This window comes from Odontesthes bonariensis, chromosome 14, assembly GCF_027942865.1.
Source record: "Odontesthes bonariensis isolate fOdoBon6 chromosome 14, fOdoBon6.hap1, whole genome shotgun sequence".
Lineage (NCBI taxonomy): Eukaryota > Metazoa > Chordata > Actinopteri > Atheriniformes > Atherinopsidae > Odontesthes > Odontesthes bonariensis.
Genome location: NC_134519.1, coordinates 19,705,499 through 19,733,286, shown reverse-complemented (window position 1 = coordinate 19,733,286; position 27,788 = coordinate 19,705,499). Strand labels below are relative to the sequence as shown.

Genomic DNA, 27,788 nt, shown 5'->3' with positions numbered 1-27,788 from the left:
AATGTTCATGTTAATAAGAGGGCTCCAGCTCTGCTGATTAGTTACCAGGGTGCTGAATAACAGCCGTTCTCGGTAAGGCACTTTTCTATAGCGAGGACCCTTAACCAGCACACTGCAGGGAGACCGAGAGCTCGGAGTGGCAGGCAAAGAGAACTGTCAAACTGTCACATTTCTCCCTCCTCTTCCCCCTGATAAATTAAAGTTACACAGTGTGCGTGTTGTAGCAGCGGAAGGCTGTGCAGAAAGCCTGGCTCCTCAGGTCTCAGGAGATAGCTGGCAACTAGGTCAGACTGATAATGTAATCCGCTGACTGGATCCTCAGCCCACTACACCCAGAGTAGAAAGGCATGACAGGAAAGAAACAGAAATGTAGGAGGAAAACGGTAACTTTTATGTTGCTGCGCATTACTTTGCTGGTTCCAGTTAATCAAGTTTATAAAGGAATAATGTCCATGCAGGCTATTGTGAGGAAATGTACTGATAACATATCCAGCTGCTGTGTGTTTGCATGTGGGACTGCACACACCTGATTATTCCAAAGGTGTAATCCCTGTCAATAAACCTCACACCCCTCACTGGGGAATCGTATTTACATGGAATCCGTTTTTCATGTTATCTTTGCAGCACATACTGGACTGCACGTGCACAACAAAATAGTACCATGCAAGTCTGCAGGGAGAGAGTGACAAGAATAAGTCCCTGCATCAGCAAGGTGCATTTTCATTCCTATGCAGTACTCCAGAGAGGCTCTGTGGGCCCACTGTGACAACTCTGCCTCCCTGCAGGTGTGGAAATGAAACAGGGCCTATAAATAGCCAAAGCAGCTGGGAGTAGAGGACTGTAGAGGCGGGGAGGGAGTGTGGGTGGGAGGGGGTGAAAAAGATGTCCAGCTGGGGATGCAGGTGTGTAGAGGCTGACCGACAGAATACGACTGGGAGGTGAGGTGAAGCCACAGCACGATCCAGGTCTAGAAGTGGAGAACTTCAACATTGTGACATAGATCTGCTGTGTACATCTGATGATACTGAAATACTTTTTTAAATCAGTAAAAATGATGAGTAGCAGGATAAGAGAATTTTTTTTAAATTCATCATTGATTTTATTCCGAGATATTTTTTTTTTTTTTAAAGAGAAAGTAGTTTTCAATGGGGTTACAATAGGTAAAGAATAATGAAAAAAATGTAAATAACTACATAAGAAAAAAACTGAAACAGAAACTTAAAAATTAAATAATTCTACATACATAGAAAAATGTAAAATGTTCACCTCCTCAGGTCTGTATTTTGCTTCCTGTTAAAGTGTGACCAGGATGAGTTGGAGATCCATTATGTTGAAAAATAAAAAAGTTTGATGTTGTTTCCATGGTTACAGTATTCTGACGGAGGCTCTGCTGTGGACAGTAACAGCGTTGCTTTTTCCCAGTGTCACAGTATCATCAGCACTGAAGGAACCAAATCAGAATTATTAAAAGTATTGGTGGGTTTTTTCTTTTTCTTCTTTTTTTTATGTGTGTTTACTGACAGCACGGGTTGGAAGACAAATATAGATGTAATTTAATCTATCAATGATGATCGGGAGTTTTAAACGAAAGTGAATAGTATACTTTCTTGATATTTCAAACCATTTGGACAGCATCCTCACTTTTGTATTACAAAGCTCATTATATAGACACAGCTGAGCCCAGCAGCAACACAAGTTGTGCATGTGTGGCCTCAGTGGCTGAGATTAGCACAGGGTCTCACTAGAGATAACTAAAGTGTCAACAAGCTACAGTAGTATCACTAAAAACATGCTGTTTATCTACACTTCTCATGTGCATTGTGTCTGTCGAGGCAGAGTTCAGTTCATTGGTGACAGCAGCTTTGAATTTTGTGTTTTTTATTGTTCAAATTCTCTGACGTTGACAAAACCCTCGACGAAATGACAACTTCCATAGTGTTCTTTGGCAGACCATGCTTCACTTATAGCCCAATCACTGTGACCAAGGTTGAGCTCATAATGTTTCCCATCTGCATGGATTTTCAAGTGGGATTTCAAGATTCAAGTGTTTGTAGAGCCTGTGTTCAGTGGTCTTTAGTCATACAAGTGTCTCGTATTTTAGTGGGATATTAGTGTTTCTGGCGTGTCCCCCTGGTGCCACAGGGCTGTCTGCATAGCGTATCGGCTTGCTCCTTTTAAATAGAGCAGTGTTGTCTTTATTTCTTAAAATCAACTTCCAGCTTTTAGGGTAGAAAATGCTGCTTTCATTTTCATTGGATGACTTGATATGCTTCTCATGTAAATGACATCGAGCACTTGCACACTGGTGCATGCATTAATGCATTAATTTCTCAGTACTGTATGCTTCTTTTGTGTGTTGCTGGAGGCAAAATGACACATTCTCATCAAAAACACATTCCCCAGCTTGTAGTTTCACTCCACTCAGACTCACACACACATTTCTGTACTGATTGACGGCAGGAGCTCCCTCTGACCTAGTATTTTGCTACAGTGGGACGATCCCACAGGCTTGTGATTAATGACTAGGCTTTATCCGCTAGTCGAGTGGTAGGCCTGCCAGCCAGACCACTTAGACTGCCCGGACCACTACCTCTGCTGTAAACACACTCTCCCTCTCTGACTCTTTGTTTCTCTACGTCTAACTCCCAATGCCTGCAGGCACTGCATAGTCATATTCATTGTTACAGCTCTAAACCACCATCCCAAGTTGACCAACCTACACCACGCACACACAAACACTCGCACACAACAGCAACACAACCATGCATTTATACAACATCCCTATTTACTTTTTGCAGATTCATGCCAAGCATTAGTCAAATATTATTTGCATTATTTCTGCATTACGACATGTATCACGCAGGACAAAAAAAACGCTTTTGTTTATGCAAAATATCTGGCACTAAATTTCTATCATTCAAACTAAGCTATCAGTCCAACTTCAAGAGTCTGCTGAACCTTTGTTTGAAACTTTTCTGATTTGACCTGATCCAGCAACACATTGCACAAAACTCAACAAAATGAACCTTAGTATATAGTTTTTTAAACGGGACACAAGTGGTGTTACACTGATTTCCAAGAGGCAAGGAGCAAGCTTTAATTCTACCCTGTTTTAAGCAGCTCCATTCAGAATGAGGGTGTTGTGGATTTCTTCTCTGCTAATTGGAAGCATCACCTGCTTTCCTCAAGATTCATCCAAGCCAACCTACCAGAAACCTACCAGACAATCCAGTCCAAAGTCAGCATACAACTTTAGATTATTTATCTGACAAAATTGTAGGTTTGCAGACATTCTGATACTAAGGAAAGCTCAAAATATTAGTTGATATTTAAGCCCATAAAAGTAAAAGTTATTTGCATCTGTTTGAATAAACAATTAGTCATTGATGCTTTTTAAGCTAAACTGACAAATATTTCATTGGTTCCTTCCTCTCAACTGTGATCATGTCGAGCTGCGACGAGACGTTACAAAATGTTGTAGAGTAAATAAAAGGCATTAGTGTTAAAGTATAAAGTGGAATTACAAGGAAACTACCTCAGAATTGGACTTTCAGTACTTGAGTAAACAGACAATTGCTGCTGTAACCACAATCCTGGAATGTCAGTCTGCAAGACTCAACACACTGAGAGACAGTACACTGATATTTTTAGCTTTGCCATAGTTTGTCATGGGACAACAAAAGTATCCCTTGTAGTTTTGTGTGGTGTGATTTGAGCTTGTGGAAGGCCTCGGGGCTTCTGGTGTATGAGAGAAATGAGGGAAGCTGCAGATGCTGCCAGTAGTTTAACCCATAAAATCTTTGAGTCAGCCTTCCAAATAAAGAACACAATATTAACACTCATCACAGCAGACATTATCTTTGAGTTCATGACGTCTGTGTGGATCCTCCTGTATAGGATATTTAGTCTCAGATGTTGAAGTACAGATAATGTATATACACACAGATTCTCATTTGGAGTTTTATCTATATATAGAGAGGACAATAGGATCATATCTATTTACGGAGGTTAATGGCTAACATCATTATCATGCCATTCAAAGCACTCAGTGACCACTTGTGCTTTATGGAGAGGAGCATTGTCATCATGGAAGATATTGCTCCCAGTGGAGATGAGATGTATCATGGAATAATCTAAATAGGCACTCACCATCTTTTTTAATAACAGGGGGGGGGGCAGTACAGACTTAATCATGTGATTTTAAATGGACTTTGTCCAGATAGGCTGGTTGTAATATATCAGAAGCATCTCAGTGTTTTACTCTGTACATAGTGGGTGTAGTTTTGTCCTACCATAAGCCAGCTTTGCTCTCTGGTGATGGTTTTGTAAAATTCATGTTCACACGTTGTCGAGTGAAGCGGAGCACAGCGAAGCAGAACCACAAGCACCACTGTCTATGAGCAACCATATGGTGGGCGTCCTTGCATGGTAGCTTAAGGGAGCCTTTCTCCCTGAGAAGGACCAATTTTGTTCAGCAATGAAACTAATCTCTCTCAGCTTTTGGTGTTCATCAGACCCTGCCCCCATCACCCATGTTTGTGCATCACAGGTCCCAGCAGACCACCGGGACCAGGAATGGCGACCTGGACGTCCCAGGTAGACCTGAACAGCCTCAGTCACGTGGTCTCTGCCTCCTCAGTCGTTGAAAAGCCCACCCCTTCTTGTCTAGCCCTACGCTGTGCCTCCAGATGTGGCTTAATTTACTGCGACTCTGCTAATTGCTGTAATTAAGGATTAATTACTGTTAATTACCTTCGCATAAACTCATCAACAGTCAAAGAGCGGGGCCTTATGAAATGTGCCATGTGCCGGAACACACACCGTGGGGGACTTGAGGAGTATTGTTTTACTGGACCTCTTGTTTCATCTGTTGTCCTGGTGCGTGGGGAGGGCTTGTAGGGCAACAGTTAGGGCAGGATATTAACCATCATGGATGGCGTCCTCCTGGCTCTCAACACTTCACACATCACCTCCTTCCCAACTGTTGTCCAGGACGGCATCCTTACGCTGGCTGTCATTTGATTAGAGGCTGACATTAATTTGCTAAAACTAGACGACAAAAGTAGCTGTTTCCAGTGTAGCTAGATGAAACACTGCTAATACTATACTCACAAAAGTCTGGCTGTGAACTGCAATGCTTCAAATGAAAGAATCTAAAGCTGGCATTTTCTTTTTTCTGATTTGTCTACCTTTTTTCTTATTCCTTTGTCAGATTCTTCATGATTTCAATCGTAACTTTGGTCAGCTATTTGGCTCCTTTGTTGAATAAAACTGGATTGTTTTCCCATTTTGACACCAACTCTAACCTGTATATGTAGGGTTCTTTTAAACATGGAAGTTTAACTTCGTAAGATGTATTTCTCCTGGTGTGTCACATTCTACGTCATGAATAGCAACATGGAAGACCATCATCGTGTCTTATTGGTTGCTTTGAGTTTTTCCTTCCGTTTCTTCAAACTCAACACTGACGGTCATGTCCTGCTTGAAAGGAGGCGGATGGAAACTGTGGCTGAAAGATGAAAGGCCTGAGAAGTTGCAGATGGAGGAGACAAGCCTTTGCTGTCTCCTTTAGATAGATTGTTGATAGTGGCATCGCGCCAGAAAGGGGAAGAAAATGAGTTTGTCCACCTGGGTGTCATGTTTCATATGACATCTTATCCTGTCATTTGAAACTCTCTCAAGTCTTCTTTTTTTTTATTCTTTGCACAAGTATTGGTGTTGCTATACTTTATTACAACAATTTCTCACTCCAGTATGGAGTTTCACCGCTCATAACACTTTTGCCCTCTAAACATCCACTATTTCATATCTTCACTGACTTGCCCACTTGTTAAAGAGTGTATTCATGTCATATTTTAGGTTTTGGAAAGTCATAGAAGTGGTGCAGCAACAGCTGCGCTGTCTTTGGTTTGAAATCCCAGCCTTCTCCTCATCCTTTTGTTATCTGTCACCTGTTCAGTGTCACATAAAAGCAAACATGCCTGAAAAATATGCGAGGAATTTGAAACATTACCAAGCCTGCTCAAGGTTTCAAAGATAGGTCTTTTGTGTATTCTGTGTTTTCCTGTGCACTTTCCTCTTTCCATAAAGATGTCTTTGTCTCTGCAAGCAGGCTCCAAGCTCGTGACTATTCCTCAGTTCCTCAGCTATTCAGCCACTGCTGTTCGAAGTACAGCCTCGAGCTGTTAGAACTGCACGGGTTGAGCACGAGTTGGATTCAATCAAGGAGATATATATTTTGAGACACCTTAAGAAAGGCTGACAGCCAGGGGCTAATGTATTGCCTATTTTGAATAATGAATTATTTTAATGAAGGCTTTTAAATGGGAGTGCTCTGTGTTGGTGGCAGGGCGGTGCTCGGAATGGTCTTCTCCTCTGGCGCTGGCTGCCTCATTATCAGGCCAGCCCCTCAGGCCTCAAACTGGCCTGCTTAAGCCTCAGATGATGACGATAATTACCGTTATTAGGAGTGGCTGCAGGGGGAACTTGTTCTGAAAAACACCAAGCTGAGTTCTTTCCTTGCTCACCACCGCCACACATACACGAGAAACTGCCGATCGCCAGTGGAGAAAGCAATGGAAGCAAAGAGACAGAGGGAGAGGAGACAAAAAAAAAGGAGGGGATGAGGGGAGCGGCCACCAAATCCGCCTAATGTGACGCCTGTCAGCTCGTCTCCCACCAGCTGTCACCTCCCAAATGCACTGGGGTTCATTTTTTTAATTGACACCTCGCTTTCCTATTCCATTTCTATTTTTCGCCTTTCATTCTCCCTCCATCACTCTCCTCCCTCCTAGTACCATCCACATCTCCTCATCTCTGCCCGTCCCTCCAGTATTTCTTTGGTGCTTTTTTTCCCCCCTGTCCTTGGTTATTCCCATCCCCCCACCCAGTGTCAGATACAACACTTCAGTTCTGTCCCCTTTTTGCACATGATACTAGAGATGGCTGATAAAACATAAAACTGTTTTAGAGGTACTTTATGACTATGCCCTTGTGTGCTGAGACTGTACAGCTTCCAATCATCAGTTGATGGAGAGAACATTTTGGAAACTTTCCTATCAGTTAATGGATAGTCATGAACAAGCCAGTCCCTTTCATGACATCCATTGATTGCAAACTATGAAATTTTATAATGATTGTTCATAATGTATTGACTGGCATTCTGACATCATAATGACATAATGACTGGCTCAATGCTGCAGTGTATAATGGTTGTTTCATTGGTTTTTAAGGAGCCAAGTATTGAAAGCTGAGATCAGTGGATCTACAGAGCTGAGACAATGATTAACTGATTAGTCAGTTGACAGAAAATTAAAATACCTAGTCGGTCAATAATCATTAGGGTCATTTTTCATGCAAAATTGCAAAATGTTACCGAGATCACTTTCTCAGTTGTGAGGCTTTGGTGCATGTTGTGTTTGACAGTAGATAGCATGTTTGAGTTTAGTGCTCGGGTTTGCAGGGAAAGACAAAGGCTTCGGTTTTAGTTATGTGAGAATTTTCTGATTGTTAGCAGATTCTTAGGCCATCGACTTCACAAACAAAATACATAACATCTGGCAAATAAAGAGAGTTGGACTGTTAAATGGGTTGAGTAAAATCCTGTCACTGTTATTATATAATAGTCTGATTGCAATTAATTATAGCGATCACAACCACTCATTACAGTGATTTCTATTCCACCTGTATAAAAACAGCTGTGCAAAATTAATAATTTTCCATCTTTTAGATGTAAATTGTAAAGAACATCATCTGATTGAGCTTTCTTTTGTGTGCTGGGGTTTAATGGCACCTGGCTGGAGAGTTTATCGCAAGACAATTATATTCTGGTATTCGACCAGCTGCATTTTGATTAGCATCTATTCACATTAACGTAATGGATTTAGTTCCAAAGCCAAACACTGCAGCACTCTTGCGGGCACATTGTGGTTTTAACCCAGATGACAAAAGACAACTCAGCAACTAGCTCAGCAAAAAGAAGGTGGTCTAAGTCGTTAATACTTTTAATATAAAGATATATCTATGTATCCCTTACCCCACCCACTTCTTCTTGATTCTCCTTTAAGTTGCATGTGTTACTGGACTACTTTTAGGTTTGTGTTGTGAAATTTCCTTCAAAGTAACAAAAGAAAGAGACAAACTGTTAATGACAATTATTTGTGGCACACCTGTTAAATATCCTCCTCGTGTTTATTATTCTCAGAGTAATAAATGGTTAAATCTTGATTTTATTAGTTTTAGCTATATATTATTCAGGCAAACATCCTCACAGGGTTGCTTGTGTTTTGGGCCACATTAAAGGGGAAATTCTTCATATCTTACACATCAAAGTCTGTAAACATCTCTTGAGAAGTAGATGTGAAGAGGGTCACATGAACTCAGATAAGTGTCCTCCTCTCTACTACAGCCGCTGCATTGTGGGTATTGTAGTCAGCAGATTTTGATGACAAAGAGGCATATATAGAATAAAAATCCATCCATTCAACTGTCTACTTTGAATCAGATTGCGTTTAAGGCGTACACTGCCGAGTCACTGCAGTAAACTTTAAACATCTTCATATTATGTTGTGGAGGGAAGATTTAAGGTCTAAGTTAGTTACACATACAGTGAGGAATGTACTGAAACCCTTTGAGATTTTAAGATGTAACAATTGTTGTAATGGTATTTTATTGTGAGCTCTGAATCCTAAAGTCGAAATGTCTTTTTATTAGTTTCAATCCAGTTCAGTAGACGTGATCCCATGCAGAGTAAATTGGATTTAATGTAACATAATATTCATTTAGCGTTCTCAATAACGATAACTGTATTGTTTAGCACTGTACTTAACTTCTAATCTGTGAGCCAGTTTGAAATATGCGACCTTGCTGCATCTGATGAAGACTGCATTATTCGGACTGTATCATATGCAGATGAGGGCAGGAGGCTGAACTCCTGGAAGAAATGGGGAGGGGAGGTTTTGTATTAGTGATACCTGTCATGTCTGCTGTAAATCATGCTGCTTTTTTCAGGTTCCTAGGTTGTTGTTGTTTTGTCTCAGAATGCTGTGTGGCAGGGATGAATGGTGGTGATGTTACATTATCATGTGCCTGTCGCTTTCACTCCTGCTGACTGCTCTGTGACAGGCCCACACACACACAGACACACACATATTTGTGTCAGGAGCACGCCTGATTTATTAACTGCTGAAACCCTAGATGATGTGTGCCCACACAATCAATAGGGAGCACAGCCACTGCCTGGTCCCCTCTTGGGTCATGTGATGTGGACAAGAGCTAAGCAAGAAAGAACACACAAACACACACACACATATCTACACTGCAGGGCAGCGGAGTGTATTGCATTACTGTATTGATGGGAAATGGATCAAGTCCAGTGTTGGCTGGTAGCTGCCAGTCAGAGGCAGGACAGATAAACTTTCATCAGGGCTGTCAGGGACATCACTGCTGCCTTGTTTGATTCTAAATCTTCCTAATTGTGACAGAATGCTTCAACATCATTAATTAAACATGTTTTCATTTAAAAGTGCTCGCTGGGCGCCAGGCTCGGTGCTCAGGCTAGTCTGCCAGTGTGCATGGCAATACATTTTTTAGCTGTTTCTGTCTATATGTCATTCATTCACAAAAGTGCATGTTTGTGTTGTGTCTTTATGTGTGTGTGTGTGTGTGTGTGTGTGTGTGTGTGTGTGTGTGTGTGTGTGTGTGTGCTCCTTGTACCTAGATTCCAACTTTACGAGTGGGTGGCTTAATTGTCGGGTTTATTTACACTCCTGTGGTTTGCAAACAGTAGGCAGTGTAGCGATAGGCATGGTCCAGCTCTTGAAGAAGTAAAACAGCAAATATCAATTTTGTTAATAGAACAGAAACAAAAGGCTTATTCTTAGATTCCCTCTCATTATTCAGGAAACAGCTTGAGAATTGTTTATGATTCACTTTTAATGCTTTGCCTTTGTGGGTTTAGTGGCCCACATCTCGGGCAAGGAAGAAATTACACAAGAGCGTGCACAAAGGGAAGGAGAGAAGAAGAAAGGAGGAAGGGGGAAGGAAACGACAGAGAGGGGAACTGAGCCCTCTCATTGTTCAATTAAGTCTGTCGGTAATGATCAAGATGAGATGATGGCCATCTTCCTTTTATCTAATCTGAGACTGTCTACGGAGTAAGACAATGCAGAGTGGTATGGACTTCATGCCTTTGTCACTACAATAGACCGTGAAATGTGTTTAAAAGGTTTTTGGTGTTATTGTGCTGCTTGTGATTTATTGTAATAGAGGGCACTTCCTTCTGTCAGGTGATTACGTTAATGTATAGTCCATGGTTGCAGAGTTCACAACGAGCACTCTGACTTGCATTGAGGTTTAATCGATTTCATTGCTATTACTGAACAGAAATAAATAAAGCTGATGGCTGTGGTTGGGGTAATTATGCCACAGCACAGTGAATTGTTTGATTTTTCTTATTAATTGTATTTATTTAATCCATTTCATGCTTTTAGTTGTGCACTCGGGGACTTGGAGGGAATGAATAAATCACTCTTAGGCTCATTAGATTCCCCCTCTGGTTGGGATGTGCCACTATTTTGTCAGAATCAAATTGGCGAGTGTTATAATTTCCCGCTGGTGTGATTCACATGAAACATATCCACATGTTCATCTACCAGCCCACATGCACATTTGCCCACACACACGCACACACACGTACACGCGTTTGCTCCCCATCTGAACTCCTGACCTTTTCCAGCCGTCTGATAGCCATTGACATTTGCCTCTTGAGCGGAGCTTGCTCACGTGTTGGAGCTGATGGGAATGGATGATGTTGTTGCTGGAGGAGAAAAAGAGAGGAAAGAAAAGGGATGGAAGGGGGGCGAGAGGGGAGGGCGGGCTGAAAAGAGAAGGACAAGGGTAGAGAAGCTTCCCGCTCGGCCCCTGGAATCCATCTGGACCCCCTGCTCAGCCAAAAGGTCACAGGGCGACTGAGCCTTACATCCTCTTTACAAAGAAGCCACTGCTGTGACCTGAGACTGCTCAGCTGCAATATGGTTTTACTGCTCTGTCACACAGCCTGTCATTTACCCTCACTGTCTACAGTCATCACAGAGACATACAGTATGTGGTGTAGTTTTGTGATAAATACGTGGATTAGAGTGTGTGTGAGACAGGCTGTGGCAGCTTCGTCTTTGTCCTTGAAGACAGCGGATGGAATGGAGAGCTGCACCTGGTCGGCTGTTTTCAGCACCTCTGAAAAAAGCAGGATGCTCTGCTTCTTTTACCAAGGGAGCCTTCTGGTGGCAGAAAGAGGCAGGGCAATAGAACTGATCCTCGAAGAGATGGTGAAACACCTTTGTGTTTAAACCAAACAACACAGTTCAAATAACGCTCCATGGAATTTAGTTTTTCTTTGTGAGTAGCTTGTGTCATATTTTTCTCTCATATAGGAGTGTAACTGGCAGTGTGTGTGCAATAGGCTGAGAGTGTTTATGTTGTTTATGTATGTATGTGCGTGATCACCTCAGCAGGCCTGCCTTTGATGTGTTTAAACCTCACTCTCCACACCATGAGAGATGAGTGTCAGGGGAGCATCTGTAAGATTTGGATCAAACACTAGCCGACACTAACAGTATTAACGAACCAAAGTGTTTTCGCTATCCAAAGCCATCTTTGGGCTTTAATTATGTGATAACACTTTAAGTCGAGTTGATAGTGTTGTGGTGATATTGCTGCCTTTCATGTGGGTGACAGTGGTTCAAATACTAATTCTAAGAATGGCAGTTGAGTGTTTAATTGTTTTTCTGTAAAGATAAATCTTCTAAAATACTGCACTTTGAGAAATATGCTGTTTCTTCATTTTAATGGCCCCATTTGATGATTAGTTTTGAACCTTTTACTACTCATTGCTGCTCTTGTACATCTAAATCAGGTGTTAGGATTATTTTATTTAGTTTTGCATGAAATAACCACATCAGACACGTTTTTTTACGTGTTTTTTGTGTTTAAACTCAAAAGATAAAGCCATCAGCTACAAACTAAACACAGTGTGAGCATACCGAGAGCTATGACAGATGAACTCTGTGTGAATTTTTATATGAAATGATAGTCAGAATCGATGAAATGATCATTTTATGGTCTAACTTAGCTGCCAGATTCTGTGAGTCTGCAGGTTTTTATGGCAAAGGCTTGAACTTTTATAACGATGGCCATATTTCTGGAACTTCACTCTGTAACTTGGAGCAGGAGGAGCAGTTAAGACTTTTTTTCAACTGTTATAAAACTCTTGCACCTCACTATTCAGTCATTTTAAAGATGAGTGTTGAAAGGGCTGTTAGTGTCAATGTTTTCATGCCACCATCTGCTCTCCTCTGCAGTGCTCAGTATTCGTGGTGCCCAGGAGGAGGAACCTCCAGATCCCCAGCTGATGCGACTGGACAACATGCTGCTGGCAGAGGGCGTGGCTGGGCCGGAGAAAGGTGGTGGGTCTGCAGCTGCGGCAGCCGCCGCGGCAGCCACTGGTGGGGTCGGCGCTGACAACTCAGCAGAACACTCTGATTACCGGGCCAAGCTGTCTCAGATCCGACAAATCTACCACACAGAGCTGGAGAAGTATGAACAGGTGGGGAACAGCAACCTCATTCTTTATTACCTGCTGCTCTAAAACACAGTCAGTGTTCTCTCATTTGAAGCACTTCATGGATTATGCATGCTCAGTTCCTCTGTATGTGGAGGATATTTATACTGCAGTTTTATTTCAATAAATAATCAATACATATGTACTGTAAATGGGCTGGATTCCTATGTCAGGAATCATTTTGAGCTCTTTGCTTAACCAAAGAAGCAGTAACTGTATTGACTGACTAAATATAAAATCCAATTGTGTTACAATGGGCTTGATAGGGAGAAGCATGCTAATGTTGCTCCAGGTCTGAAAAGGATGAGTACATACATTGCATACAATCTCAATGGTATAAGCCCCTTTTTTTTTGTTTGAAATGCTCGTTTGACTGTCCACATGATGGGGAGTAAAACTTCATCCCAATCTGGAGGGATGATAAGTTCATTAATACTCTAAAGAACAGTTGACATCCTAGATTTCTTATAACTTTACTGTTTGATCTATTCATTGCTGTTTTATGTTTAAAAAAAAACAAAAAAAAACCTTTGACACATAAATTAAAGTGTATTTCATGTATTCTGCTATACATACTGCTTGAATAATGATCTAGCAGTAATGATGACCATACCAACACCCCTAATCGTTTCTGTTACATAATGAATCTGACCTCTTACCACTGGCCAACCTTTCCTGTGAGTTTATGATAGAAAAAAGATGCAGCAAATGAATTAATGAGAAGTGGGCGAATGTTTTTGTTTTACCATTCATACTACGTGATCAGCTGTATCTTAGGAAATATTAAACATTATAAGCCCAAATAGAAGTAAGTGATGTACTGATATGTAAGACGGATGTTTTCCTGATCATTTTGAACTCTTTTTAATATAGTAATATAATGCTCTTGAGATCAGCCCTCACAGGACAACTCATGACAAACCAGGCTTTCAGAGTTGCTATCTTCAGCAGGCAAGCAGCCATTATATCAGTCACACACCAGCTCTCCTCCAAAGACTGTAACGTCTTGTCATTCCCTCGGAAGTCAAAGCGTTCTGGGTTTGTCATCTTCTCAGAGGAAGGCTAGTCATCGCTAACTGTCACAGTCAATATACACCTGAGCATTTTTATGTCACCACGCTATGTACACCCCACGTGTGTATGAGTGAGTAGTGTCTCGCGTGTGTGTGCAAGCGGAACGGTTGCTCACTGCATCACTTTGACTGACGTAACCCTGGTGTTGACAAGCAACAGACACCTTGACTCTGAATGCAGTCATATCCAGTGACTGATTCAGACAGAAAGAGAAAGAGGTAGACTTAAAGATGGAGTGAAAAGAGACGGAGACAGTTTAAACCTCTTGAACGTGAACGGGTCTGAAAGCCTGCTGTCATTTTAGATTTCTCTTCAGTTGTCACATTTTCCCTTCCATTGAAAGAAGTCTTTTTAATATTCTGAGCGCTACGAGTCTCACTGCCTTCGCTGTATGACTCCGCTGCCACATTTGTTTGGCTTGAAACATTGCACCGTGTCTCCTGCTTTAATTTAGACTATTCTTATTACCTCTAACACTTCTGCTGTTACACTGCCAGCTCTGCTTGTATGAAGCCCACCAGTAAAGGTGCTGCCTCTCCAGAATCTAATTTCACCCTTTTGTTCTGTCTGAAGCTGTCGAGTCTCTGTGATAGTTATTCTTCTTATGAATCCTGTCTGTCTGTGCATCCAGGCGTGCAATGAGTTCACCACCCATGTGATGAACCTGCTGAGGGAGCAGTCTCGAACACGACCCATCTCGCCCAAAGAGATCGAGCGCATGGTCAGCATAATCCACCGTAAGTTCAGCTCCATCCAGATGCAGCTGAAACAGAGCACCTGCGAGGCCGTCATGATCCTGCGCTCACGCTTTCTTGATGCCAGGTCTGTGTGTGTCATTGTTGCTAGTTACAACGAAGCTTATCCCTTCGTTGTAATACTATTTTGTGTTTTAATTCTTGTTTTTATCAGTCACTCATATCCAATTCTCTCGTAACATTTCAGTCTGAATTTATGGTTTATTTGAGTTTTTGTTGCTATCTTATTTTACCTGCTTCATATAATTGTTGTGGTATTTAAACGCTTTTCATTGATTTATTAATTCCACAAATAAGCCTCTAACTTTCTTTTTTTTGCATATGGCTTTGTTCCTGTCTGTTTGTGTCCAGACGAAAGAGGAGGAACTTCAACAAACAGGCGACAGAGATCTTAAATGAGTACTTTTACTCCCACCTCAGTAACCCGTATCCCAGCGAGGAGGCCAAAGAAGAGCTGGCCAAGAAATGTGCCATCACTGTTTCACAGGTAACCTTAAAGAACAAAAACTCTTCGGCCTGGTATTTGAAATCAGTGGGCTTTCGACTCTGGTGACCTTGGGTTTCCATTTGTAATTTATATTAACAACAGTTTTATCATGTACTGGAGGTCAGTTTTAACTGGCTCACAAGCAGCTTCAGAGTAATAACTTGGGAGATGATTTACGATAAAAACTGTATGTAACATTGAAGTAGTGCAATTTTTTAGATAAAATTCTGAAGAAGATTTACAATTTTCTCCATTACATCAATAATTTCATAGCTTGTATGTATTTTTTCAGTATTCTGTATCTGACCACATTTTAGTGTAATATGATAAAGGAAGCCTGTGGAGCTGGTCCACAAATCTCAAAAGCCGTTTTCACACATGCTATAAAGTCCTGAAATGTTAAAGAGATGGCATGTGCAAACTCAAAAATCATTCACTCTGGACATCTTGCAGAGATTTTCTATCCAGCCTCTTAGTAAAATGTCTGGAACATCAGCTGGTGAGACAATGTGTGGGCGTAGCGGCGAATGTTCCAGAGCATTTACTGCGTGTGTGCAGTGTTTCCCACACATAGACTAATTCGTGGTGGTGCGCCACAGATTAAACACCGGCCGCCACATATTGCGTTTCGTTATTATTATTTTTTTAACGCTATTTTAAAAAATACTCGTATTCGTTAAGCTGCATTTCCTTTCCCTGCTCTCATTCAGTCTCTCTGTCCCTCGCGTCTCTCTCGCATAGCCTTCACACACACACACAGCCCCTCCCCTCCGTGCTTCCCTGGAAGCTTGCTAGCTTCAGCGTCGCGTTAGATTAGCTCTATAGCTCTGGCTCAACCGAAAGAAGACAGCTGGCGAAATTCACGAAAGGTTGGTATCACGTGCACCTTTATAAAATCACACATTAAAAAGTCCTATAAAAATATTTTATATTTTGAATACAATGTTGTCCCGTCCCGTCCCGTCCCGTCCCGTCCCATAGCAAACAAGCGATTACGCCTTCTTTATAAAGTTAACTAATCGCAAGTTTGTCGTAAAAATAAATAAATAAATAATGTAGTTGGGTTGTCGAGGTCTAAACACTAGCAGCTGTGAATCAAATAAAGTAGTTTTTTTAAACTCTTACACTGAATGTTTGCTGCTTCAATCCAGATGAGTGTTGAAAAATATTTTCCGCGATTGAAAAAGAGACGTGCGTGTTGAGGATGAGGACCATCCTGAACCGGAGGTATCAGTCTGAAACAGCTGAACAGTCCGACCAGTGTAATTAGCTATGTTATTAATTTGTTTACAATGAAGATGTGAAAATCTGCAGATAAGCCGCACCTGTGTCACCCACCGTGACACAGGTGTCACACATCCTTACGTCCCCCATAATTTTCCTTGATGGAGAAATTATCCAGGTTCTTAAGTCCCAATGTGACATATAGCCTATGTCACATTACAGATCTCTGACAGTGGGGGGTGGTATTCTGGAAAAAAATTCTGAAATGGGTTCTATGTGGTCTATTTAGTCTGTGTTATAACCCCTTTAATTTTCATTTAAGTAGAAATGGGTCTGGGCTCTTATGGGTTAATACAATAAAGTTCTGTGTGAGCAATTATTAACGAAGGAATTATTTCGAAGAATTTTTATCCCCCCCCCCCGTGGCCCACCACCACACATTGCCTTCACATCTGTGGGAAACATTGGTGTGTGCATGCGGGTGAGAACCGTTACTCCTTCATTCTGCTTTCTGATGACCTCTGTGCAGCTTTCCATTCAGTTCTTGCTATTGTGGATATGAACAAATACGTAATGTGTTGATATCAACACAACAAGGAGCCTCATCTGCTGTTCTCAACGTGTTGCAGAGAAAACACAATAATCTCCACACTCTAATTTCTGCATCAGGTCCTGTCTTCCGCCCACTAAAGACAGATTTTGCCCCACCCCCCACAGAAACCCGCACGCTGCGAAATATCTGTGAACAGCAACTGTGGGAGAGGTCCAGACCAAATTTTCTGCATAATCTCTGAAAAATCCTCTGTGTTCATGCGTGAAAACGGTTTGATCAAAGCTAGAATAATTATATTTGCAAAGAACTGCAACAAAAATCATGACTGTGTCATTGTAGCAACAAAAGCAGGTACTGGCCAGTGCAATGAGCATAAACCAGCTTTTGGATGTATCGACATAACCTTTGTTCTAACTTAACTGGCTGCTTTTGTACTTTTGTAACAGGTATCAAACTGGTTTGGAAACAAGAGAATCCGATACAAGAAAAACATTGGCAAGTTCCAAGAAGAGGCCAACATGTATGCAGCAAGGACAGCAGTCAATGCAACCAGTGTGTCGGCTCATGGCAGCCAAGCCAACTCCCCATCAACTCCCAACTCAGCAGGTGAGCTTTGGGCTGAAATTAAGTCTGATTGGTTACATTAAAGGGATAGTTCGCCTCTTTTGACATGAAACTGTATGACATGTTGACAAAAGTAGTCCGGCTAGCTGGCTGGGGTTTAAAAATAAAGTTTTTTGCTTCTCAAAACAATATGCATTCAAAAGAGTAATACATTTGCATCACAAAATCGTTCTCCAGGAAAAAGTCAGACACAAAAGATACGAAGGGAGAGAAAATAGCGCCAAGCGATTGTGAGGTCTGACTTTTTCCTGCAGTAGCCGGACTACTTTTGTCAACGCCAAAACGAGGCTGTAACTCGGCTCACAGTACGCAGCAGGGGGTAAGAAAATATTTATAAATTATATTACTCGTATGGGATGTCATACAGCTTCATGTCAAAAGAGGCGAACTATCCCTTTAAGAGACATTCAAAGAACTGAGACATTCCATTTCTTAGTACTGGAGCAGATTCATGCACACAGTAAACTTCTCACAACCGAAACACAACCAAAACCAAGAGTTCAGTCTCTGGTTGTGTTTCTCTTAGATTAATAGAATACCCCTCTTTCTCCTTAATTAACCCAGAGATTTGCTTTAGCTTTATTGCTGTCCTTGTTCCACTTCTTCTTGTCCTCCTCTGCCTTTCCTTCAGTCTCTTTCTCATTTTCTTTCTCCCTCTCTGTTATTGACCTCTTGGTCTTGTGGACGTTAATTTTTCCTGCCTCTTGTCCGGTTGACCTCATGTATGCCATTAAGCTGCTCAGAGGGCAAGCGGAGTCTTTTGTCATATAGAGACTTTGCAACTGTATTGGATTAGGACCGGGTGTTGAAATCAAGTTACGCGATGGTCTCTTTACATCTGGGGAGCTGGGGTCCATTAAAGGACGTAGACAATTCTTTGGGTCTTCCTGCGCATCAATTACTACTTCCTTAATGAAAGGCTAGCAGCACAGACATTTAACAGTAATATGATCTATAAGCCCAGTTTTCACTTCAATAGTTTTACAATGAGATTCTGTCTGTTCTTGTAGGTGGATTTTTCCTTTGAAATATTGTATTTTGATGTTGACCTACTGTGTCTGCTGTGTGCAAGTTTGGAGGAAAAGCTTTTTTCAAGATGCCTGGCACCCTTTCAAACTAACGCACTTAATGCACTTTTGCTTATGCATGATCATTTTAACTCCTTTCTCCATCCCTCTTTCGTTCTTCTCTCTCTTAATCTTTGTCCTGCTCTCTATCTTCCTCTCTGCCTCTGTGTATTCTCAGGTTCTGCTGGCTCTTTTAACATGTCAAACTCCGGAGACTTGTTCATGAGTGTGCAGTCCCTCAATGGGGACTCGTACCAAGGGGGTCAGGTTGGGGCCAACATACAATCCCAGGTAGGCGCCTCTCCAAGCTTTGCCTCCTACGTGACCAAAAACTGGCAAAATTCTTGAGATCATTTGTGATGTTGCTCAATCGCTGACCAGTCTGGGAGTTTAGAATAAGCTGACCTACACAGTGAAACAGAGGGTACACATGGCCTGAGGCTTTGCATTAATGGAGATACCATTGTCAAGCCACTGTTGAATAGACGACTGCAGACAGTTTTGGAAACATTGCAACACTCGTCAGCACTTCTGACAAGAGTTCACATAGCCACTGGTGCTCCGTGGCTCCCTGACCTTGCCCCAGTGGACAGTTATGACCAACACCGTGCTACAACTCTCACCATAGTTTAAGAAATCACCACCCACGGTGAAATTCTCTTCTGGTTTTAATGCTTTTAGCATAATTTCCTGATTCCACCCTCCCTTCTTTTCAATTTAGATCAGCTCTTTAAATGCTTTAGGTCATTCATGAATATGCAAAAGGGAGTTCCCTTTTAGGAGGTAAAGAAGTCTTTGGGTTTGCCTTTAAAAAAAAAAAAGTTACACATGTCAGAGTGGCCTCGCTCTTAGAGATTCAAAATTAGTATTGAAAGCCAGATACTGCAACCCATACTAAGCTGGCCTGATTTTGTACGTGTATTTTAGGCAACAAACATCAATATGCTGGTTACATTCAGAGTGGTTTTTGAGTGTGGTTTTTTTAGTGTTTCATTGAGGTGGTTTTTTTTACCCCTTTTTAAGAAGAAAAGAAAAAAAAGTTTGGAGATGTTCAACATCTCACACTATCATGTTTATGACATAATTTTGAACATGCTGTAACTATAATATCAACTCAGATTTTTGGAATTGGATTTTGATCATATCGTGAGCCACATCACCACTCCACTTTCAAAGACCACGATTTCATAATATCCATTATTTGAATATAATGAATATTCCTGCCATTCACACACACACACACACACACACACGCTCAGTGTAACTGATAATTGTATTCATTGGCTGAATAGATAAGGTGCACACAGAACAGGTAAGGCTTGGCGGTGTAGAGATCACGAGTACGATTACTGCTTGGAACCTTATTTGTCTCTTTGCTGTCTACTTAAGAATATAGACGTGAAATGTCAATTAGATCTAGTGGTCTGCTGAACTTTCCCTTTCCAACAGCGAATAGCCTTAAACTAAACTGTCTACCACGATTAGATGAGGGAAATTTATTAAATGTTAGAAGTCATACTGCTCAGTGGGTCTAGGTTGTGTTTTTGTACACAAGCAACTCTCCATGAAACCATAGATGACATTTATTTTCCAGTATTTGAACAAATCTTAGATAAAAACAGAATGAAAAACCTCATTCACATCATATGTAATTGACAGGCTGATCACATGAGAATGTCTTTGTATGTAAATCTTTAGAGTATTTGCTTCCATTTTATGTGTGGTTAAGCATATTGTCTGCATTTACGTGTATACAGTAAACATACTGACAATAACATGCAATTTCGTCTACTACTACTTTCAAAAGGACTTTGTCCTTTTGCTTTGTTCGTTATCAAGATTGTATTAGCAGCCAAATCATTCAGATTTGCTGTTTGCAACCTTTTCTTGTTTTTGATACCCTTTTATTATCAGACTGACCTTTCCCTGTGCATTGCTGTCTTTGTTATCCCGTGCTTTTGTCTGACCAGGCCTTTTGTCTGTGTCCCTGCTGTTCCAGGTGGATACCCTTCGCCATGTTATCAGCCAGACCGGAGGATACAGTGACAGCCTCGCAGCCAGCCAGATGTACAGTCCACAGGGCATCAACGTAAGACCTGTAAACAATCCTTCTGTCCTTCTTAACATTTATTTTGCTGTTAAGCTTTGCAGTGATTCCCAAGCTGCGGGATGTGGATGATCACGTCTAAATCTGTGTTCGCATTGGGATGCCACTCAGTAGACTTTGGCAGGGTCAGGTTGTTGTCTAGCCAGTTGTCGCTCACACTGCTCCACTCGTTTTTTTTAGGTGGCAGCCATTGAGGCAGCTAACAGGCTGAGTACGAGCTGGACATGTCGGAGGATATTAGCGTTAGTGAGGCACCTGCAGTCAACAGGAACAAGGACACAGGTGTTGTCCTCCCCCCCAGTGTTGCTCTCTCATTGGCAGTATAGGACAATTCATATTTACTGTCCAATGTAATACCGGTTTCACCATAGAAAGTTCCCTGTTGCTAATTCTTAAAATAACTCCCTAAATAGGCTGTCAAAGGATGGACCAGTTGTCTTTACCTCCTTGCTGGGCTGGAAGGGGTTGGGTCGGGCTGGGCGGGACAGGCGACACTGTAGGCGGTGTGTTAGCATGCAGATCCATAGCGACAGGGTGCGCGGGGCTGAGCAGAATCAATACGACAGTCACAGGGACAGAAAGAGAGGGGCTTTGGGCTAACAGTCCAAGCACATTGGTCAGATCAGTCATCCACAGGAACAGCAGCACTGACAGCCAAGTCTGCAACATCCTCATGCTAAAATAAGAGCTTGCTACAACATGCAACAGGCTCGAATGGCAGTTGTTAAATGCAACGTGCTGGTAGTTAGACAAAGAGAAGCTACAAAAATCTTCTGACGAAAGCCGAAAACAACCTTCGTACTGGAAGTTAGAGGTAATTTCTTCTGATGAACAAAATTAATTCAGCTAAAGAACATTTCTGAATCTCCAGCCCCTGATTATGCCTTTTGAAGTATGGGCAACTCACAAAGTGGTTTCAAAACAGTTTAATCTATTCGAAATGTTTTGCTTGTTGTCTACAGAAAGAGTTAGGCCATAATGTAATTTACACTTGAATAAAGAAGCATACATTTAAAAATTGTATCTGCATTCAAAAATATATTAATACTTTTTTCTCTCTGAATCTTGAATGAAACTCTGGGTTCTGCAAAAAAAACGCACTGACATTTATTGTTGAAAGAAACTTGAGTTTAGTATTGAAAATTTATTGGTAATTTGTGAGTTAGTGTTACAACCGGGGTTGTTGGAAAATAATCATTCAATGAGAATGTGAAATGGTAATTTCAAAATAAAATTATGATAAAATAATGAAAAAAGACAACCAATTGGTAGTGTGGGGGATCCCCAAAATAATAAAAACCGCTTTACTGGATACCGGTAATGGAGATAATATTGTGCTTTGATAATACAAATAAAAATAGCTGTGTTTCGTTGAAGCTTGTGTATTAAGTTTTGTGTTCATGGAACTAAAATTACGTTTTTTCACTCTAAGATTTACTGACTGAACTCTAGTGGTTCACCTCTCCTCCTTTATTCTTGAATAGCAATTACACCCCTTAAATTGCTGGTGGGTGTAGCTTCTCTCAGAAACTGGAAATGTTTTTTTTTTTTTTCCTCATTCTTTTTGCTTCTGAATGAGATGACAGACGGTCTTTACGCAAAATAACAGGGTTTGGAAATAAGAGGCTGCCAAAGCACATTCCCAGCACTCACTAATAGCGTGAAAATTGCAGTTAATGTCCTAAATGGTCTTTAGTCGACCTTTTATCATGATTTGAGATGGCTTCCATTTTAAAGAGCTATTTTTTATTGCGATAATTTATTCTTTTATCAACTGTCTCAGGGGTATGTTCTGAGATACATGAAAGCTCTGTGCATTCTGTGTCTCATCTCCTCTTTTTGTTTCAGATTATGTCCATTGTGTGGAGGGAAAAATTAGAGAAGAGGCACGAAAATATCTTCTTTTTTTTTTTAAGTCTATCTGTGCTAAGTCTGTTAGAGTGCTGATTATACATATCACGACTGTTTGCACTCAAGTTAAGTTATAGTTTTAGGACTCTCCACAAAACAACTAAAGTATCTGAAGCTGAAGACATTATGTCACATTCTACATATTGTTCCAATTTTATTTTAGTTATAAGTGATGAAATATCATATTTGCAGCATGTTATGTCTACCAATCAGGATGTAGATATTCATGTAGTTATTGTAGTAATTTTTCTAGCGCTAGAGTCAGTATTTACAGCAGCTAGACTGTTATAGTGAAGCACTTCTTTTATTCATTATTTTGATATGACATGATGTTTATTTGGGGGGGGGGTTTTTGAAGTTCTAATAACAGTGTAAAGTTTCGTAAATGAAAATCCAATTTTTCGTGTTTTTAACACATTTATACGTCGTTGTTTTTTTGTGAAGTGAAGTGAAGCTGATGGCAGGGCAGGAGAAAAACTGAAGAAAAAGGTGGCATGGCAAGGCAAAACTAAAAACAAGACCTGAACCTAAAACTTAACTAAACTAAGACATGAAAAACGAAAACATGGCAAAACTAAGAACTTAAACAGAAACTAAAAGTGTGGCAAAAACCCACAGACATGACATTCACACCTTGGAACTGCAGTATACCAACGACCGTATCAAACATACACATTCTTACTGCCAGGGTTTCATACGTCACGAAAAATAAGGCGCCAGTATTGACACTTTGCAGGGTGGGTATTTGTCAAGAGTTGGCAAGCAGGAGCAAGGTTTATCAAACATTCACAGTTCCGATACCAGCATTAACGCTCAATTAGCTGTTTATTAACACAGTCAAGTTAAATGCTCATTTTCCCCTTTGAGATAAAACTTTATTGATCCTGAAGGAAATTCTTGTGCCAGATGGCTCCAAAATTACAGTAACAATATAGAGATAACAACTATAGAGCATCAAATACATGAAGTATAAAAATAAGTACCTAATAAGTAGTTTGCAAATAAACAGTGCTTAATAGAATACCAGTAGAAATAAGATACTTTAAGAACAAAGTAAAACAAAATAATGACAATTTACCTGGAGAGTAATATTGGCACTGATATTGAGAGGTATTGAGAGGTTGTGTCGCACAGGATAATGAATGCAAAGATAGCATATTATATTAAATGTAATTGTACATGATAGTAATTTTTACTCTCACTGTATAATGTTGTAGAGAGTATCACATAAGATTTGTTACTATTCTGATTCATCAGCTTGGTAGCGACTCCTTTCAATTTGATCATCTTCTTCCAGCATAGAATTGTTTTTGTCTTGAGCACGAATAATTAAGTTAAAACTTGCCGGGAGCATAGAGCACTTTTACTGTGTCTAAGTTGAAAGAGAGAAGCTGTAGCAGAGATGTGCACATACAGGCGGGGACCAATTTGCATATTCATAATTCTGTGCATACTAAATGAGCTACATCTAAGGCGTTTTAAGGCATGAGGGGATTATTTTCATGGGAACAAATCAAACAAACAAACACGATTTATTTATTTATTTAATCTATGCAAGAGTAAGAGCTGTCACAGTGACTTCCCTTGATTCTTCCTATCACTGTGATTTATTTTTATTTTTTTGGTTTTGAACAAAAAAAAAAGTGAATAAAAATCAACCAGTAAGGACTTTTTTTTCTTCTTTGTATTCTGACACATCAGGCTGCTCCAGCTTTACAATCTTATGTAGGCTTCTGGATATCAAACTTTTCATCTAACTTTTAGCCAAAGAAGTCTTTTTTTTTCAAAATGTCAAACTATTCCTGAAACGAAACGATTGTGATATTCTAAGAATAGATATATCTTTTTAAAAATCAGTCTTATTCTGAAACATGCAGTCAGTATAGATTTTATTCACACACGAGCGGCAGTGTATTAGATTTACTGGTGAGTGTATTTTATGAATTAGATGTGCATTTACAGCAACAGAATCAGCTCATTTTTTTTAAATCTATGAACAAAAGCACGACTTTGTCCTTATCACATGACACCCAAAGGCTTTGTTTCAAAAGGTTTTCTACCGAGCTGTTTGATCTACCTGTCTTTAAAGAATCTTGAAGAATAAAGTAAAAAGAATTTGTTATGTTTAAACTTCAGATTTGACTGTAAATTATTTACTTTTCTGTCATGTATGTCAATATATTTTTTGCGTTTAAACAGTGTTCATATTACACCACGTCTGGCTTGAAAGGCGAACATCAAGTCCTAATGTTTTAAAGAGCACATATTAGGCACATTTACACGTTAATCATTTCTTCTTTTTGGAGATTTATTAGAATAGATTTACATGGTTTATGTTAAAAACACATTATCGGCGCCTCTTGTTACCTTTTTTTTTTGTAAACTCTGAGCCCCCCCATTCCCAAAGCAAAGTCTGCTGTGATTGGTCAAATATCGTGCAGTCAAGGGGAGCTACTCATTCCAAACCGGCCACCAGGCAGGCAGGCAGTGTGCAAATGTTTTGCATGTTAATGGTGATGTTAAGATTTAAATTCAAGAGGACTTAAAGATTCTTCTAGCCACATTTAGCATCATGCAGTACCCCGTGTTTCCATTTTTCCACTGAGCTATGTTTTTTTTTAATTTTCACAGACAAACGGTGGCTGGCAAGATGCTCCGACTCCTTCGTCAGTGACATCGCCCACAGAAGGACCCGGAAGCGTTCATTCAGATACTTCCAACTGAATACATCCATCTCTACACCTCATCCACAAAAAAAAAAAAAAAAACATGGACTGATGTTGCTCTTCACAGTATTAAACAAAGGAGTTCACTGTTCCACAGTTCAGCGAGGTCCTGTGAAATCCTAACCTGATAAATAAAATCATGTTTCCTCTGCTTATAACGTTGGACTTTTGGGATACAAACATGAAGTTTCACAATAAAAATCAAAATAACATTGCAATCAAAGGAGAGTTTGTACAGATTTCACAATATAATCAGAGGGCTGGGGTTCCTTATTCACTCGTAATGTTTTCACTCATTATGATGAAATGATAAGATAAAGTAAATAAATAAAATCATTGGTTTTAACTGAAAATACGTCATTCTACCTCTCAGCCACTAAAAAAAAAAAGTAGAAAATTTGTCAGTGACCATTACTTGTTTTTTGTAAAAATGAAACTTTTGTCTTTGAAAGCAAGAGGCACATCTTCTTACTTACATTTTCTTGTCTCACCTATTCTATGGTACGCCATTTAGACATAAATATTGCTCAGTTGTTTACAATGTGTGCTCGATAAAAGTATGTTCATCTTCCCCCTTTGTCTCCGACAAGTCAAAACTGAGTTCTGTCAGGAGATTTTACCTCTAAGGTAACCCTGTGAAGTATGTTATCTGTAAAACAATAAATAAATACTTGTCATCAAATCAGACAAGCTTGACATCATTCATTAAGATGCAAGAGATATCAAGTAGTTTCACACAACGTTGGCTTTGGTTCTGCAGCATATTTGTGGGATGGCAGTTACAGAAAAGCCTGATTTATTGAAGTGATAAATCAGATGTTCTGTTGATCTTTGCTGGACGAGGAGAAACATTTAGAATTTTTTTGTCGTCATCTCTGCAACTGAAAGTTTGACAATGCCAAAATGCTCATGTAACCAAAACAAAGCCAAGAGCCTTTTAGCGTGTAACTTCGCCAAATACTTGCTCCAATACTGGCTCGTCTAAATCAGTTTCTTTTACAAAGTGCTGGTGGTGCAGTCGAGTGAGTAATTCTGCCCCATAGAGAGGAATACGAAAAGAAATATTACTTTCGGCACAAAGAAAGTTTGTCAAGGATGTCTGTAACTGAGTTTTCTATACATGAAGCCACAATCCACTTAAAGAGGGAAGTCATTATGTTAATAGAGTTGCTTCCACGGTGGATCTTTGCTCCTGAATTTACAACGCGAGTCCAGAGACGCTTGAAGCTCGAAGCCACTCATCATCATGACGAAAGAAACGTGGGTGAACCTGAACTGATGCTCAGCTGGGGGACATTTTGATGTCAAGATGAAGCTGCATTCCACATTTTGTTGAACTGTGTCCTCTGTAGAACATTATTTACATATAAATAATAATACAATTCAACTGACTAAGGACCTAATTTGGATTTCATTCCTTTCAGCACTATCAGGCGGATTTTTGTCATATTCAAACATTTATTAGCAAATTTTAACAGTAAATCACTATATATGGAACAAAAAAATTCAGAGTATATGGTTTTTAGAGCAGTCCGACCTTGTCAATGGTTACTTTTTATTTTGAGTGGCTTATTTGTTTTTGTATTTTTGAATGGTTTGCTTAATGTAGGCTGAAATTGTTTTTGTTGGCTTTTTCTCGTGAGTTAACCCATGAACTTTCTACATGTGTTTATGTGCACTGTTGTGCTTGACATGCTTTGTTGAAACGGATCTTCAACAAATTAAAATTATATGTAATACAGTGCAGTTATAAATCATCTTTTTTTCTTTTCTTTTTTAATTGCCGGGCTTACAGAAGACAAACTTTTCCTCAAAGGGGGAATTGGTTGCACAATGGTGGTGGCAGTCACTGCTGTGGTAGTTGAATGTCAAGCAAGGGGGTAAAGACAGCAGGCATCCCCCATCAGATGTCTGTACACCCTTATGAAGTCCGTAATGGCTTGTATCCAACATATTAGTGGGCATGCACTCAGACGAATACTAACTCTGTTAATATATTTTAGCACTGACTGCTGTGAGAACCAGTTTAAATATGAGTTTAATTGTCACGTTACATTTCCTATCTAAAATTGTCAGTTTCTCCATTGTGAATATTTGTAAGTTTCTATCACGATTACAAAGTTGACCCACTCTTCTACATATCAGTTCACATGAATATTTCACTACATGAACAAATCCTTTGAAAAGACCAAAACTAAGTTAATCGGTCTCATTTGTGGTGCCGAGCCCAAGGCTCAGAAGCTAGTGTAGTTTTCTAAGAAAGCTGTGCACAGTAGTTTTCAGCAAAAAAACTCTCAAATACATGCAAAATGTGCTTAATTTTTAGACTACTATATTTGCAACTGAGGAATTGCAGTCCAGTATGCTCCCCTAACCAATATGTATCCCTTAATTGCTAGTTCAAATTTCTAATATCTGTTTACTAATTTTGAATGATCAGAATGCTTGGAGTAAAATAAAACAAGTAAAGCTCATCTGTATTCAGTTTTCAGTTTTCACGTGACCTGAATAAACCAATGAATGATGATTGAATGGATAAAAAGAGGCTGCCTGTTTCCATTTATTTTTCATGTTGGTGACAACGTGAGAGCCAATCGCAGAGCGTCAAACAAATCAATTCCGACGTGTGCAAGACAGTTGCCAG

The 27,788-nt window shown here is 40.1% G+C and overlaps 1 protein-coding gene across 2 annotated transcripts in view; it reads left to right on the top strand.

Annotated features, from left to right (window-relative positions):
* The window catches only part of LOC142399025 (pre-B-cell leukemia transcription factor 1), a 49,275-nt gene extending 22,390 nt beyond the window's left edge, over window positions 1–26,885 (top strand). Inside the window, exons 4-10 of one of the 2 annotated variants that reach the window (XM_075483370.1) lie at window positions 12,357–12,601; window positions 14,322–14,512; window positions 14,797–14,932; window positions 17,156–17,315; window positions 18,579–18,691; window positions 20,400–20,489; window positions 25,050–26,885. In XM_075483370.1, the coding sequence (XP_075339485.1) occupies window positions 12,357–12,601; window positions 14,322–14,512; window positions 14,797–14,932; window positions 17,156–17,315; window positions 18,579–18,691; window positions 20,400–20,489; window positions 25,050–25,142 (1,028 nt within the window). In that variant the 3' untranslated portion in view covers window positions 25,143–26,885. The remainder of the gene's footprint in view (window positions 1–12,356; window positions 12,602–14,321; window positions 14,513–14,796; window positions 14,933–17,155; window positions 17,316–18,578; window positions 18,692–20,399; window positions 20,490–25,049) is intronic. The other variant, XM_075483371.1, reaches the window with a different exon arrangement.
* Window positions 26,886–27,788: the final 903 nt, after the last annotated feature.